The sequence below is a fragment of the Zootoca vivipara genome, chromosome 10 (assembly GCF_963506605.1).
Source record: "Zootoca vivipara chromosome 10, rZooViv1.1, whole genome shotgun sequence".
NCBI classification, from domain to species: domain Eukaryota; kingdom Metazoa; phylum Chordata; class Lepidosauria; order Squamata; family Lacertidae; genus Zootoca; species Zootoca vivipara.
In genome coordinates, this window is record NC_083285.1 from 47154426 (window position 1) to 47169178 (window position 14753).

The 14753-nt window shown below is 42.5% G+C and overlaps 1 protein-coding gene across 1 annotated transcript; it reads right to left on the reverse strand.

Annotated features, from left to right (window-relative positions):
- Positions 1-3569: 3569 nt before the first annotated feature.
- LOC132592768 (collagen alpha-1(X) chain-like) lies at positions 3570-9213 on the reverse strand. The gene is made up of 3 exons (XM_060279882.1): positions 9020-9213; positions 7820-8029; positions 3570-4707 (listed from the first exon to the last, which is right to left on the reverse strand). Exons 1-3 carry the CDS (start codon positions 9060-9062, stop codon positions 4256-4258), a joined length of 705 nt encoding a protein of 234 aa, XP_060135865.1. The 5' UTR covers positions 9063-9213; the 3' UTR covers positions 3570-4255.
- Positions 9214-14753: the final 5540 nt, after the last annotated feature.

Consider the following 14753-nt stretch of genomic DNA (forward strand, 5'->3'; position numbering starts at 1 on the left):
GTTTTTAAATGGCTTGTGCTTTTAACTGAGGACATTGAACACATAAAATCCTACTTGGCCATCTGTACAAAAACTCTTACAACCGTGACAGATATTTGTAAAATTCTTCGGAGAAAATCTGACAGAATGATCGCAGAAACAGAAAGTAATAACATCCCCGCTCTTAGCAAGTGTAAAAACAGGTCATTAAGGAAGGCCAAGAGAACTTACAGGGTTAACGCCTATAAAAGGAGGCCTTCAAATGTAAAGAAGAGCAGAAATATTAAAAACTATAAGACAGTGCACTACAAAAAAATGGACTTTAAAAAGCTCTTTAATCTACTTGAGAGTGCCTTAACTATTGGAAATAGAGGGAACCCCATGAAGTCTTTAACCAGGAAACTACCCAAACAAGAACCTGCCTTAAACCCTTCCAGGCATTGGATCGCCTGGAACCTCCAGTGCCTACTCCAACACCAAACCCTAAGCAAGACCTCTTGATTCAAGATCCATGGTCTTACGTTTTATCAGTAGATCATTCTAATCCCTCTAAGGAAAGGCCCTTGACAAATAATAAATGGAAGTTGGTGTTGTCTCAAAACAAGCTTGTCTTATCAAGCTGCCCTAAACCCCCAGGATTTCTGTCTCAAGAGGAGCGTAAAAATCACTTACTGAACTTTCTAAAGGCCTATATGCCAGGTATCCTTATCAATCCTACTGACTTGGTACAGGTGGAATATCTATACTTTGATGGCTCCCATGCTAGGGCGGTGGCCTCATTTTGCGATTGGAGACTGCCAAAATCGGTGTACAACTACAATAGTTTAACCTTATAAGTCCAGTCATGGACGACTCTGGGGGTGCGGCACTCATCTCACTTTACTGGCCAAGGAAGACGGTGTTTGTCCGCAGACAGCTTCCAGGTCATGTGGCCAGCATGACAAAGCTGCTTCTGGCGAACCAGAGCAGTGCACAGAAACACCGTTTACCTTCCCACTGGAGTGGTACCTATTTATCTACTTGCACTTTGACGTGCTTTTGAAGTGCCGTATATACTAGAGTATAAGCCAACCTGAATATAAGCTGAGGCACCTAATTTTACCATAAGAAACTTAAGTATAAGCCTGGGGTGGGAAATGCAGCAGCTACTGGTAAATAAAAAATAGATACCAATAAAATTACATTAATTGAGGCATCAGTAGGTTAAATGTTTTTGAATATTTATTTCAAAGAAAAACAGTAAACTAGCTCTGTAAGTGGAAAAGAGGGTCAGCAAAAACAATATGGTATCAACAATGCTTTTAAAAGTACAAAAACCTTAGCTCAATCAGCAACCAGCTGCTTGTCCCTGTCCCTGTCGCATGATACCATGGTCAGGGCCAGACTATGGGAAGTCTGTGTTTACTGAAGACAATTTATGACTTCAGCTGGCCAAATTTTAGCAAACAGAGTCAACACTGAGAGAGGGTTAAGGTGCTAGTTTGCAACCTGGGAGACCAGGGTTCAAATCTGCACTCAGCCACAAAGCTGAGCCTACCTCTCAGAGTTGTTATGAGGATAAGAATGTGGAGAAGGGGTGAATCACATATGCCACAGTAAAAGGAAAGAAAGGGTAAAAAATTCACGAAGAAAAAAAAATTATTATTATTATTATTATTATTATTATTATTATTATTATTATTAAATATACCCCAGGTTTCAGGGTGGTTCAATGGTCATCACACTGTTGATTTGTGGCTCTCTCACCTGACTAAGTGGGCTCCTCTAATTCTTACTTCAGGGTCATCAAAAGTTAGTTTCATCTGGTAGAAAATTATTTCACGGGCAAGAAAGACGCAGCCCAGGGCTTGCAGCCCAGACAGCCAAAAGCAAACCAGGCCCCTTCTTCCCACTGACCCTGAGGCACGTCTTCAGCCTCTGAGGCAGGAAGGTATCTGTGCATGCGTCGGAACAGTGGCAAAGGTGGCGGCGGAGGACCAAGCAGCCTAAAAGCAGCCCTTTGGGGCTGCTCAGTCCTCCCCCCGCCCCCTCTGCTGCTGTCGGCAGTGGAGGAGGAGGACAGAACAGCCCGAAAGCAGCTCTTCCTCCACTGCTCATTCCTCCGCTGCCCCCTTTTCCGCTCGCAAGAGCAGGCATAGGAGCCACAGTTCGGAGAGGCGCAGCGCAGCGCCTCTCCCAACCACAGCTCCTGTGCCTGCCCTTGCAATAAGTCCCTTCGCCGCCCGCCGCCTCACTCGAGTATAATCCGAGGGGGGCTTTTTCAGCACAAAAAAATGTGCTGAAAAAGTCAGCTTATACAGTGGAACTTTGGTTTATGAACACCTCGGTTTATGAATTTTCGGTTTACGAACGCCGCGGACCCATCTGGAACGGATTAATTCACTTTCCATTACTTTCAATGGGAAAGTTCGCTTCAGTTTATGAATGCTTCAGTTTCTGAACAGACTTCCAGAACCAATTACACCCATGCTTCGGGTTAAGTACGCTTCAGGTTGAGTACTCCACGCACCCGTCTGGAACGGATTAATCCACTTTCTATTACTTTCAATGAGAAAGTTCGCTCCAGTTTATGAACGCTTCAGTTTATGAACAGACTTCCAGAACCTATTGTGTTCATAAACCGGGGCATCACTGTAATTAAGCCAGAAGAGTCGGGCAGGAGAGCATGGGGAAATGTAACAGTATAGCTGCTTTGCAGAAACAAATGTGTTAAGACTAGCCACAGTTTCCAGGCAATTTGACGCTTCTTTACACTTGAAATATAATAATCATATTTCAACAGACAAGCCATACTGGAGCCCTGACTATTTGAAGTTCTCCTCAATTTCTTTTAAGCAGGAAATCTATCCACATATGAAATCCTTTCTGTTTTAGTGCTGCAGGATGGTGTGGTGTAGAAATCCTGAACAAATATTAATTATGTGCAATAGGTACAGAATCAACATTTGTGTGCAGATCAGCGGCAGTCACAGGAGGCTACCAAGACGCCTCGGATTTTCCAACAGGGGGATCCTGTCTACACTAAGAACTATGGATCCGGCCCTGTGTGGATTCCGGCTACAATTTCTAGGCCGACTGGTCCTGTATCGTATGAGGTTGAGGTAGAAGGTGCAGGTAGTCTTCGCCGCCATGTCGACCAACTTTGACAGCGGTGGCCCATCCGGAAGGATGAATCAGCCACAAGGAAAGTGGAGCAATTGCCGGAGCAGGTCAGCAGAGAACCCATAGTCACCTGTCCCCCTCAGGCAGTTGAAGTCCAAGTGGAAGACAGCAAGGCCGGGCCAGTAGGAGTGGAGAGTGGAACTGAGCCACGGCTCAACATTGAAGAGACTCAGGCAGGGGACAGTCCCCGAGAGCCCGAGCTCAGACGGTCCCAGAGGGTGCGAACCCGTCCGCGATATTTGGGAGACTTTGACTGTGGGGTGGTACGGGGGGATGGGAATCAGATGTTTCATTGTGTGTGTCACGCTCGATGTTGTTGTTTTTATTCTCAACCGAGGTGTTCTTGGCTAAGAGGGGAGGGGTGTTGTGTATTGAATAGCAGGCACAACACAGGAGCAGAGTAGCCAGGAAGGAGTTACGGCTAGGAGTGACTGTTTTAGTTACTTTAATTAGTTTCACCTGGAGTTTGTAGGCTGGCCCAGTTGGCTACATATATATAGCAGTAGGCTGGGAGTTGGTCTTTTGTCTTTTACTTGTCTGCTGTGAATAAAGAGATTGTTACAACCCCATTGCCTGCACTTATATGCAACAGTACTTATCCATGAATCCATAGTGTCATCTCTACACTTCCACCAAAAAAAACCCAAAACCTATATAAAGCACTTAGTTTCCCCTTATAAATATTCCGAAGCAGTCATTAGCTTTATGACACAACCTTTAATTTTAAACAAATGATTACATGCATGCACCTATGCAGATGTGGAAACAGTGTGAAGCACAGCCTTTTGATTTGTAAATATAGAAGCAGTAGCCTTCTAATAAACTTCATGGAAATCCATGCACACTTCATGTTCTGCTTTCATGTTTCTATGAAAATTGTAAAACAATACCTCTGAGCCATTGGTGAGCCATAACCCAACTGCATCCTAGGCATGTTTACTCAGATCTCCAATGAGTCCTACTTCCTAGCTTCCCATTTAGAATTCTTCCCCATCCCTAAGTGTACCTATTATAGATTAGGTGTACTTCTTGCAAATCAAAACAAACCATCTAGTTAAATGTTTGCAGGACAATGCAATGAAGCAAGCCATTTGGATACAGAGTACTGCATAATCTAAGAGTCATATATGAGATAGCACAAAAAATAGCTTCCTTCTGTTATCCCATGATAAGCCTCATTTGCACCCAACCACACCCTATCTCCTTTCTCTAATTTAAGGATTGCATTTTCCGGCAGGTTTTGATAAGCATCCATGGTAATCTGATCGGATGCTTTCACCTCTCTACCATTCCTTGCCAAGATCATATGTGAATTCTGGTGTCCCGTCAGGTTGTAGGTACAATAATAGACTCCTGGGTTTTTGCAGGTGAATATGCCAGATGACTCATCAAAGACTTGCTGCTCGTTGTATAGAATATTTTGAAATCCTATGGGCTGATTAGGTGCTGGATAGCTTTTGGCCACTTTTGCAGAAAATGCAGATTTTGGTGGTGCTCTTAGGACTGGTTGACAATCAGCTTCTGGCAATCCATGAGGACACATCAATCCTTGAGCCGCTGGCAAACCTTTATAAAAATTGAAGAGGGAGGGGAAAAGCAATTTAGCAGAAAAAGCAGTGACAGGTGTCTGTCTCAAATCAAAATAGCCTGCAGCTGTTTAGGTTCAGACTCTTCCAACCACTCATAGGGCCCAGGTACAAAAGCCGTGTTTGAATGACAGAGTCTTCACAGGTACCCAGCTTTGGCTGTTAAAAAGAAGAAGCTAGCAGTGCATTGAAGTTGTCATCCAAACAGAAATAATTTCTTTCTCAGAATCTCTAGAGCTGAGATGGGATTCCTGCTGCCCCCCAAATGTTGGACCCCCAATTGCTATCAGCCCCAGCCAGCATGTTCAGTAGTCAGGAAAGATGGAGCTGTAGTTCATCAACATCTGGTCTAAACCATCTTGGCTGTGAGTCCTGGAAGACCGGCTCTCTACCTTGCAGGTCTTTTCCCACCTGTCCTGGGAGGGCAGGACCCTGACTGACTCCAGCTACAAAAGTGGAGGCTGCTGACCAGACACGTGAGGTATTGTTTAAGGAGGGCATTGTTGTGAAGTTGGTGTTGCCATCATTGATATTTTTTGTATCTTTATCTGTATTATAATCACTTATGCGGAAATAGTTCGATTCAATTGTGTGTTTTTGATGTGTTTTATTTATTGTTTATGATTACTTTTGCTATGCTTGTAATGGCTTGTATTGAGCATTTCCCCACAAAGGTCTTGGCCCGATGGGAACGTAAAACAGGGTTCTGCACCCGCATGGCCTTAGCAACAGCAGGTACCCCAAACCAGCTGCTCTGTAGGCTCATGCACAGAATACCTTCAGTGTCGACCACACTTATTCTCCCTGAAATTCCCAGCACGAAATGTTAATGCCGTAAGCTGTTTTGAGCATTCTTGATTAAGTGGGACAGCAATAACTACCAATTAATACACTAATTAATTTTTGGACTTTGATGGACTTATGGAGGATGCAGGGCCGGTGCTAGGGTTTTTGGCGTCCTAGGCGAGATAACTTTCTGGCCCCACCCCACCCCCCAGCCAATTATATTTCTGGCCAATTTGTGTTTAAGTACAAATCTGATGTTTTCAAACATGGTGGGTGTGGGTGTGGGTGTAAAGCAGTGACATCCTGAACCTACGTATTTTTAGCTCCATGGGACGCACCCAACAATAGGGCGCACCTCATTTTTAGAGGTGGAAAACAAGAGAAATATGTATGTATATATATATTGTTTTCCTCCTCTAAAAGGCTGGGAGGAGGAGTGGAAGGGGTTCCTGTCTGTCCCTCCTCTCACCTCGCTGTAAAGCAAGCAGACCTTGAGGACAGCCTCAAGAAGGAGGGTGGGAGGGAAAGAAGGAAGGAAGGAAGGAAGGGGTGAAAGAGAGAGAGGGAGGGAGGGAGGGAGGGAGGGAGAATCAATTTTGCAAGAATACTTGGATTTCTTCCAAAATGGTGCTATTCAGGAAATACAGCTGCAGAGGAACTGGCCAGTTATTGACTATCAACCTGCTTTAGTTCCACGTTTAGTTGGGAGGTGCTACTGAAGAAGGAGCTGTTTCTTTTCTATAAATAATCCTAGGAAAACCCCAGTTTTACTTTGTTGTAATGATGACTTTAGGTACCACATGCATGCAGATTTCCTACTTCATAAATCATATTAATTCCAAACAATGTGGGCCAGATTCAGCTGACTAGTTCTGCCAGCAGAAGCCCTCGGAAGGAGCTGAAGCTAGAGCAATAGAGAAAGAAAGAGAGGGAGGGAGAGAAGAGAGAGAAGGAAGGAAAGAAGGATGGGTGGGTGGAAGGGCTAAGAGAGAGTGAAAGAAAGAGGGGGAGGGAAGGAAGGAAGGAAGGAAGGAAGGAAGGGTGTGTGTGTGTGTGTGTGTGTGTGAGAGAGAGAGAGAGAGAGAGAGAGAGAGAGAGAGAGAGAGAGAGAGAGAGAGATGCTGTCGGTGGCATGGTAAAGGCGATTGCTGATTCTGCCTCCTCTGCTCTGACCCCCTCCGTGATCGGCAGGGGCGAGGGGGCGCCAGGATCAGCCCAAAATCGGGCTACTCCAACCCCCTCCTCCACCTTCACGACCGGCAGGGGCGGGTGGAGGGAAAGCCAGCCAAACGCTTTGCGCGGCTCTGGGGCTTTCCCTCCGCCCACCCCACAGCCAGCCGGTCTCAGCAACTACTTCATGGGGAAGGACCTACTGGGGATGGGTTGTGGTGCCCATTAGGTCTAACATTCCGCCAAGTCTGTGCAGATCGTACTTTTGCTAATAGTTAACTCTAACTTGAACAGTGTGATTTACTGCTGACTCACTCCTGACACTGACCCTCCTCCCAGTCCCTCTCCCTAAAATGGGTGACCAAAGCTGTTTCTTTCCACCATCTAAGATTAAACCCACCACCTGCTTTGTTTATCTGGTAAAGATAACCAAGAACTTGATTTCTGTTGCTTGGTTTCTGAAGTGTTCTGTCTTCCATGCAAAGTGTAGTATCATGGGCTGTCCCCTGAGCCCACTAGATGACATCGCAAAGGAACATTGTCTTAGGAGAGTGAGAAAAAATCTCAGGGACGATTCACACCCCGGCCAGCCCCTCTTTAATCTTCTACCCTCGGGCAGGAGGTATAGAAGTATAATCAGTTGTAAGGTAAAGGTAAAGGGACCCCTGACCATTAGGTCCAGATATGGCCGACTCTGGGGTTGCACGCTCATCTCGCATTATTGGCCGAGGGAGCCGGCGTATAGCTTCCAGGTCATGTGGCCAGCATGACAAAGCCGCTTCTGGTAAACCAGAGCAGCACATGGAAACGCCGTTTACCTTCCCGCTATAGCGGTTCCTATTTATCTACTTGCATTTTGATGTGCTTTCGAACTGCTAGGTTGGCAGGAATAATCAGTTGTACCAACAGGCTAAAAAACAGTTTCTATCTGTGGGCTGTTAGACTGCTGAACGGAAAATAATATAGTGCAACTAACTTTTGGGGTTGGTGTGTTGTGCGACAAGCACACAGAGTGCAATGAGATTGAGTGTTTGGGGGGGAGGCTCGGTTAATCTCATGGTACACAGGTTGTACATTGACAATAAAGGTAGTAGTAGTAGTAAAAAATTTGCTGAGAATGAAGCTAGAGATCATACCTGGTGCCCCCTGTGGTCCAGGAGCACCTCTAGGTCCAGGTGGACCAGGTCGACCAGGAATACCATTAGGACCAGGAACACCATTAGCACCATTAGTACCAGGAGTACCAGGAATACCATTACGACCAGGAGTACCAGGAGTACCAGGAGGACCAGGAGGACCAGCAGAATATGCAGCTCTGGCCAAAACTATGGTCAAAATCCAGACACCTGAAGCAAAAGATATAAGAAATAAATTACATTAGCATTTTGATAGTGTAGTTAGCTAAAGAGATAGCCACACAGGCAGACACATTTGGATTACATGAGTTTAATTTCTACTTGATTACATCACTCATGAAAGTGGGCAGAAAGATTGATAAAATCTTTATTATTATTATTATTTATTTACAGTATTTGTTTATTTATACCCCGCCCATCTGGCTGGGTTTCCCTCCCCACTCTGGGCGGTTTCCATCAAATACCAAAATACATTAAAATATCACAGATTAAAAACTTCCCTAAACAGGGCTGCCTTTAGTTGTTTTCTAAATGTCAGGTAGTTGTTTATCTCCTTGACCTCCGATGGAAGGGCGTTCCACAGGGCGGGCGCCACTACCGAGAAGACCCTCTGCCTGGTTCCCTGTAGCTTTGCTTCTCGCAGTGAGGGAACCGCCAGAAGGCCCTCGGCTCTGAACAATGGGGGTGGAGACGCTCCTTCAGGTATACAGGACCGAGGCCATTTAGGGCTTTAAAGGCCAGCACCAACACTTTGAATTGTGCTCGGAATCGTACTGGGAGACAATGTAGATCTTTCAAGACCCGTGTTAAGTGGTCTTGGCGGCCGCTCCCAGTCACCAGTCTAGCTGCCGCATTCTGGATTAATTGCAGTTTCCAGGTCACCTTCAAAGGTAGCCCCACATAGAGCGCATTGCAGTAGTCCAAGCAGAAGATAACTAGAGCATGCACCACTCTGGCAAGACAGTCTGTGGGCAGGTAGGGTCTCAGCCTACGTACCAGATGGAGCTGGTAGACAGCCACCCTGGACAAAGAATTAACCTGTGCCTCCATGGACAGCTGTGAGTCCAAAATGACTCCCAGGCTGCACACCTGGTCCTTCAAGGGCACATTTATCCTATAATACAGACCGATATTGGAAATGTAAGGAGGTGGTGGGATCAATGTTTCATGTCTGGTGGACCTGTAAAGGAAAAAACAAACCTGGACAAAGGAAGCTGCAGGGTTTTGATGTTCCCAGCATCATCTTGATGGGGTTTCTTTGGAACTGATCTCAATTCTTCTCTCAATTCCTCCTTAGGACTCTCTGAGGTTTAAGTGTGTTTGAACAGCTTTGCCACATTTATAGCTCTTTGCTGACTTTAATGGGTGGCTGCAGTTTTTGTATCCAGGAAGGAATTTCCCAACATTTCTACTTCTCTAATATTTACTCTTCATGTAAAAGACCTGGACTCCATTCACCTCTGCTCCCCAAAAGAACAGGGGGTGGGATTGGGGCCGATCACCTCAACCTATTTCAACATCAGTGTCCTGCAAAAAGTACATGGATTCCAACCCCCATTGCCCAAAGACAAATCAACATTGTCCCAGAAACTAAACTTAACTTATCCTAGGTCTGAACTTTGTACATCTCAATTTATTGCAAGTTATTGCAATTAGAACATTTTCATGAGGGGCAAATGCAACATGTTTGCTTGATTGACACTGAAAAGTATGGCAGATGGTCATAGCAGGCTGTGAGAATACTAAAGTTGATCTTGGAAGTAAAACAATTAGAGATTGCCTGGTTAAAAAAGACCTTCCAACTCCACTTTACATATTATCTGTAAACATCACGTTTCAGAAATGGAAGTCACCAGTCTAACTTCCCCAGCATGAACATCTGCAGAAGAAGCCCCGCCCGTTGTTCCACCAATAACTAGAGTTAGTAGCACAGTGACATGGAGCAGGCCCTTCTCTGTTATGGCACCCCATATGTGGAATTCCCTCCCCAGAGATTCAGTTGTCCTCTGAATTGATTAATTCTAGGCATTAGCTCACAACATACCTGTTCTCTCAGGCCTTAGGGTACTGGTTGAAAGGGTTTTTGGACTTGCTGGTGGACTGCATGTAAATTTTAGCTCTTGTTCTGTGGATGTTTCCGTCTTTTATCTGGTTTATATTGTGGTTGTATAGCTTTTGGGATTTATGCATGTTATATTCTGTCATGTACTGCCCTGGGAACTTTTGGGCTGAAAGGCAGCAGAATAGCAGTCCAATAAATAATGATGAATAATAATTTCATGGTTGCAATCCTATATCCCCACTTTATTGGAAGCAAACTCCTTTATTTATTGTATTGCACTTGTAGACTGCCTTTCTGCCAGGGCACAGACAGTGGTTTACAATTTTGAAAAGAAAAGAAAATGCTATAAAGTTGATCCTGCAGGTGGAAAGAGGACAGACTGACTGGAGCAAGCCCTGATTTTGTTGCTTGCTTGCCTGCCTCTCTTCTTCTCACCAGTGGAGGATGGTGCTCATTAGAACTGGTAGGGAGGAAGGAAAGGAGGGAGGCCAACAGTTAGGTTGAGCCGAGCAAATGGCTGGTAGAGCTAGGAGTGCTGCTGTTTAGGAAGAAATGTTATGCTCCCTTAATTTTACCTTCCACTTCAACATTCGGGCACACACAACCTCCACTATCCTTGCCCCAGCAGTAGAATTAAACCCATTATTCTTTTTTAAAAAATAATAATTTTTATTGATTTTATAAACACAAAAGAGATAAACAAAAGATCAACAACAACTTAACGAACAGTAGAACATATTAAATAACAATAACATAACAATAAAAAAGAAAGAAAACAAACATCTAAATAAAAAAACCAAATTTCTTTATTTTTTTTAATTCATCTTTATTCATTTTACACATAAAAAAGAAAGCATACAAAAGTACAAAAAGCTAAATAAGAAAAAAACATATAAAGAAAATAGAACAAACCAAAAAACACAGCACAAAAGAAAAAAAAATTCTAATAATCTTGTATCATCATCATATCGTTTAGACTCCCCCGGTCCCCCCCCCCATTGGTTCCCCATTTCCGAATCCTTATAGAACAGTTTTCACATAATACCAATTATTTTCCAATTGATTAGAATTTCCTCTCTAATTGTCATCTTTCAATTTTATCTATTGACTCAATTTTTTATATACATACGTTCTAATTAATTAATTCCCCAACTTAAATGTTTACCAGAAATGAATATTCCATTTTATTACTTCATTCTTCCCTCCTTCCCCTGGACCCAGGTTTCAGGTTACCCAGCAAATTCCATATTTCATACCAGTGTCAGACTTTTCCAATCAATCCAGCCTTAAATCACACAATTAATTTTTTTAACCCACCCCCACCCTTACCGCAAGCTTCCAACAGTGTTTTCTAAACCCAGCATGTTGTTTCCCCATTTTTCTTGCTGCTTCCCAGCACCCTCCTCCCATCCCAGTTTCCCAGTGATTTTCCTGCCCTCCCTCTCTCACTGGGAGCGCAAGGGTCCCCCCTGGTTCTCCGTTGAGGGGTTCTTTTTTCAAGTCCAAAATTTGCCCCACATCTCCCACTTGTGGGACATTTTGCCGTCCTTCTTCCTCCTCTTCTTTACAGCTTTGGAATTCTTCTAAATTGTCATTATTGTCTGTCATTTGTGATTCCTCTGTTTCCTCAGAGCTGGCCTCTTCTCTTTCCTCGTCCTTTTCCATGTTGTCGCTTGACTCCTCAAGTCTTTTTTAATTTGTCTCCATTGCATGTTGTTTTTGTCCAGCTCATCTTTAATGTACAAAAGTTCCAAATAAATCTTTTGGCAATAAAAGTATTGTGATGGTGTTGAGACTGCCATCGTCATTGCTCTCAAATCCCATGGGAAAATAGCAGATAGTGAAGCCAGATGTGGCAGGAATCAAATTTCATAGTGGAAACCATTTTAAGTCCCGTTCTGGCCATTTCATTAATCCAAATAAATCACATAGTCTCATCATGGTACCGTCAAAGAAATTTTAAGTCCATTCACTGATCTCTCCAGGAACCAAGGTCCAGCCTCCTGGAGGGTTTTTAAAAGTCTAATTTCTGATAAATTGGTTGCTCCTCTCACTTCCCCTGTTAGGGATCGAGTTACTGTATCTTAAAGTACTCAATGTGGGAGACCGACTTCTGTATTTTTAAAGTCTCCCACCGTGTCCAATTCTTTAATAAAACTATTGCCGCTCAAGGTTTTTACTCACGTGGAGTTCTTTTTCCAATCCTCTAATTTACGGAAGGCATCCACTGCTGACTGACTGAAGGATCAGGGCTTCGCTTCTGGAGGTGATGATAATGCCCAAAATGGCTCCCGCAACTACCACTCCGCTGACTCTCGAGAACTCTGCCGAGCTTCTCAGGCAGCGGAGGAGTCGCGTTTTGGAGCTCCGCCGGGCCAGGAGCTCCCGGGAAGCACAACCCGGGATTTAACGGGGATCCGCGCGCCCACGTGGGATTCCCCCCCTCCGCGAAAGCCAGAAGCCTCGGAGCTCGAGGCTCCAGCGCCCTCTCACCAGCGCAGTAGACCGGAAGTCTCTACAAATCCAAATTTCTTTAACATTGTATATAGTAACAATTTTAAAGAAATTTGGATTTGTAGAGACTTCCGGTCTACTGCGCTGATAAATAACAATAACATAACAATAAAAAAGAAAGAAAACGAACATCTAAATACAAATACAAATTTCTTTAACCTTGTATATAGGAACCTCCTCGAGTTCCCTCCGTCTGCTCTTCATTTCATTTTTATCTTTTAGCAATTTCTAATGCATTTCTATATACATATCTTAACATTTCAAATCTATCCTTTCTGTATACTTCACTTAGATTTTAAATCCTCGGCTTCTATACAATTCTAAATCTATTCTTGGTATACAATTTTTGCATGTTTTTTTCAAATAGATTTTAAAGTCTTTCCACTCTTCTTCTGTCGCTTCTTCTCCCCGGTCGCGGATTCTTCCGGTCATCTCAGCCATTTCCATGTACTCCATCATCTTCATTTGCCAATCGTCCACTGTTGGTAATTCATGGGATTTCCAGTTCTTAGCTAGCAGAACTCTTGCTGCCGTTGTGGCATCATAAAAAAATTAACATTTTTCTTAGGAATCTCTCTCCCGACTATACCCAATAGAAAAGATTCTGGTTTCTTGGTAAATGTGTTTTTCTTTTCCTTTTTTTCTTTTTTCTCGATATTCAAGCACTTTATTTTTCAATCCAACAACATTTTTGTAAACATCTTCTATACATCACATAAAGAGAAAGAAAAAAATAACAAGAAATAATAATAATAATAATAATTAATAATAATGTAATACAAGGAAAGAAAAAAACACACACTAACAATAAGAAGGATAATATATAAATAATTGAATAAATAAATCTCTGGACTTCCTGTTACCTCCAACAGCTTGCCTTTTGTTCTCTCAAAGACGAATGTATGTACAATCAATGCTGTTTCTACTTTTAGTATCTTTTCACATTCTGATTTTTTAAGTCTCCAAGTATCTATTAAATCAACCTATATCCTTAACAGTTCACTCAAACGCTATCATAGTAATTTTATCTTCCGTATATTTTTAAACATATTTCTTGTATCTATCCCATCTTTTAACAAATTCTTCCTTAACTTTTCCTCTCAAACTATTTGTTAGTTGTGCCATTTCGGCCATTTCCTGCAATTTGTTTTGCCACTCTGTAATTTTTGGGGCCTCTCTATCTTTCCATCTTTTGGCAATAACCAGACGAGCTGCTGCTAAAGAATATAATAAAATCTCTTTTGATTGTGATGGAATCTCTTTTTGGAATGTTATGCTTAGTAGGAAAATCTCTGGTCTTTTGGGTATATTTCTCCCGATTATTTTTTGAATCTCGTCATGAATTTTATTCCAGAATTTCTTAATAATTTCACAAGTCCACCACATGTGAAATAGATTTCCGTCGTTTCCTCCACACCTCCAGCAAACGTTTGCTATATTTTTGTACATTTTTGATAATCTAGAAGGTGTGAGGTGCCATCTGTTAGTCATCTTTAACATATTTTCTCTTATATTGCAGCTTGACGAGAATTTCATATTGATTTTCCAGAGATTTTCCCATTCCAAGCATGTAATTGGATAACCACAGTCCTGTGCCCACTTACTCATAGCATTTGTAACCTTTTCATCCATAACTTCATAATCTAGCAGCAGTTTATACATTTTGGAAATAAGTTTTGTATTACCTTTCAACAGTTCTTTTTCAAATTTTGTACATTCAATTTGGAACCCAATTTGCTTATCTTTTTTAAATAATTCATTCAGTTGGTGATAATCCAACCATGTATTTAGATGTTCCCTTATGTCTTCATATTTTTTTATATTTATTTCTCCTTTTGCTTCGGTTATCATGATATTGTATGTTATCCAATTATTTTCCATGTTTACTCTTTTTGGTGTTATTGCCTCCATTGGAGATATCCACCTTGGGATTTTTGGTTCAAGATATCTTTTGTATTTGTCCCATGTTCTGAATAAAGCATTTCTAATTATGTGGCTTGTGAATTTTTTGTGTGTGTTTCCTTTTCCGTAATTTAAATAAGCGTGCCACCCAAACCTGGTTTTGTGTCCTTCCAGGTCTAATACGTCCACGTTTTTTAGCAGGCACCAGTCCTTTAGCCATGTTAGGCCTTGTAGTAAAGCCTGAGGTCTGGAAGGCCAAATCCTCCTCTCTCTGGAAGATCAATCAGTATTTTATGTTTGACCCTTGGCCTCTTGTTTTGCCAGAGAAATTTAGATAATTCTTTCTGCCACTTATCAATCATCATGGTCTTTCCTATGATTGGCAAAGTTTGAAATAAATATAATAATTTAGGCAAAACTTTCATTTTAATTACTGCGATCCTACCGCAAAAGGAT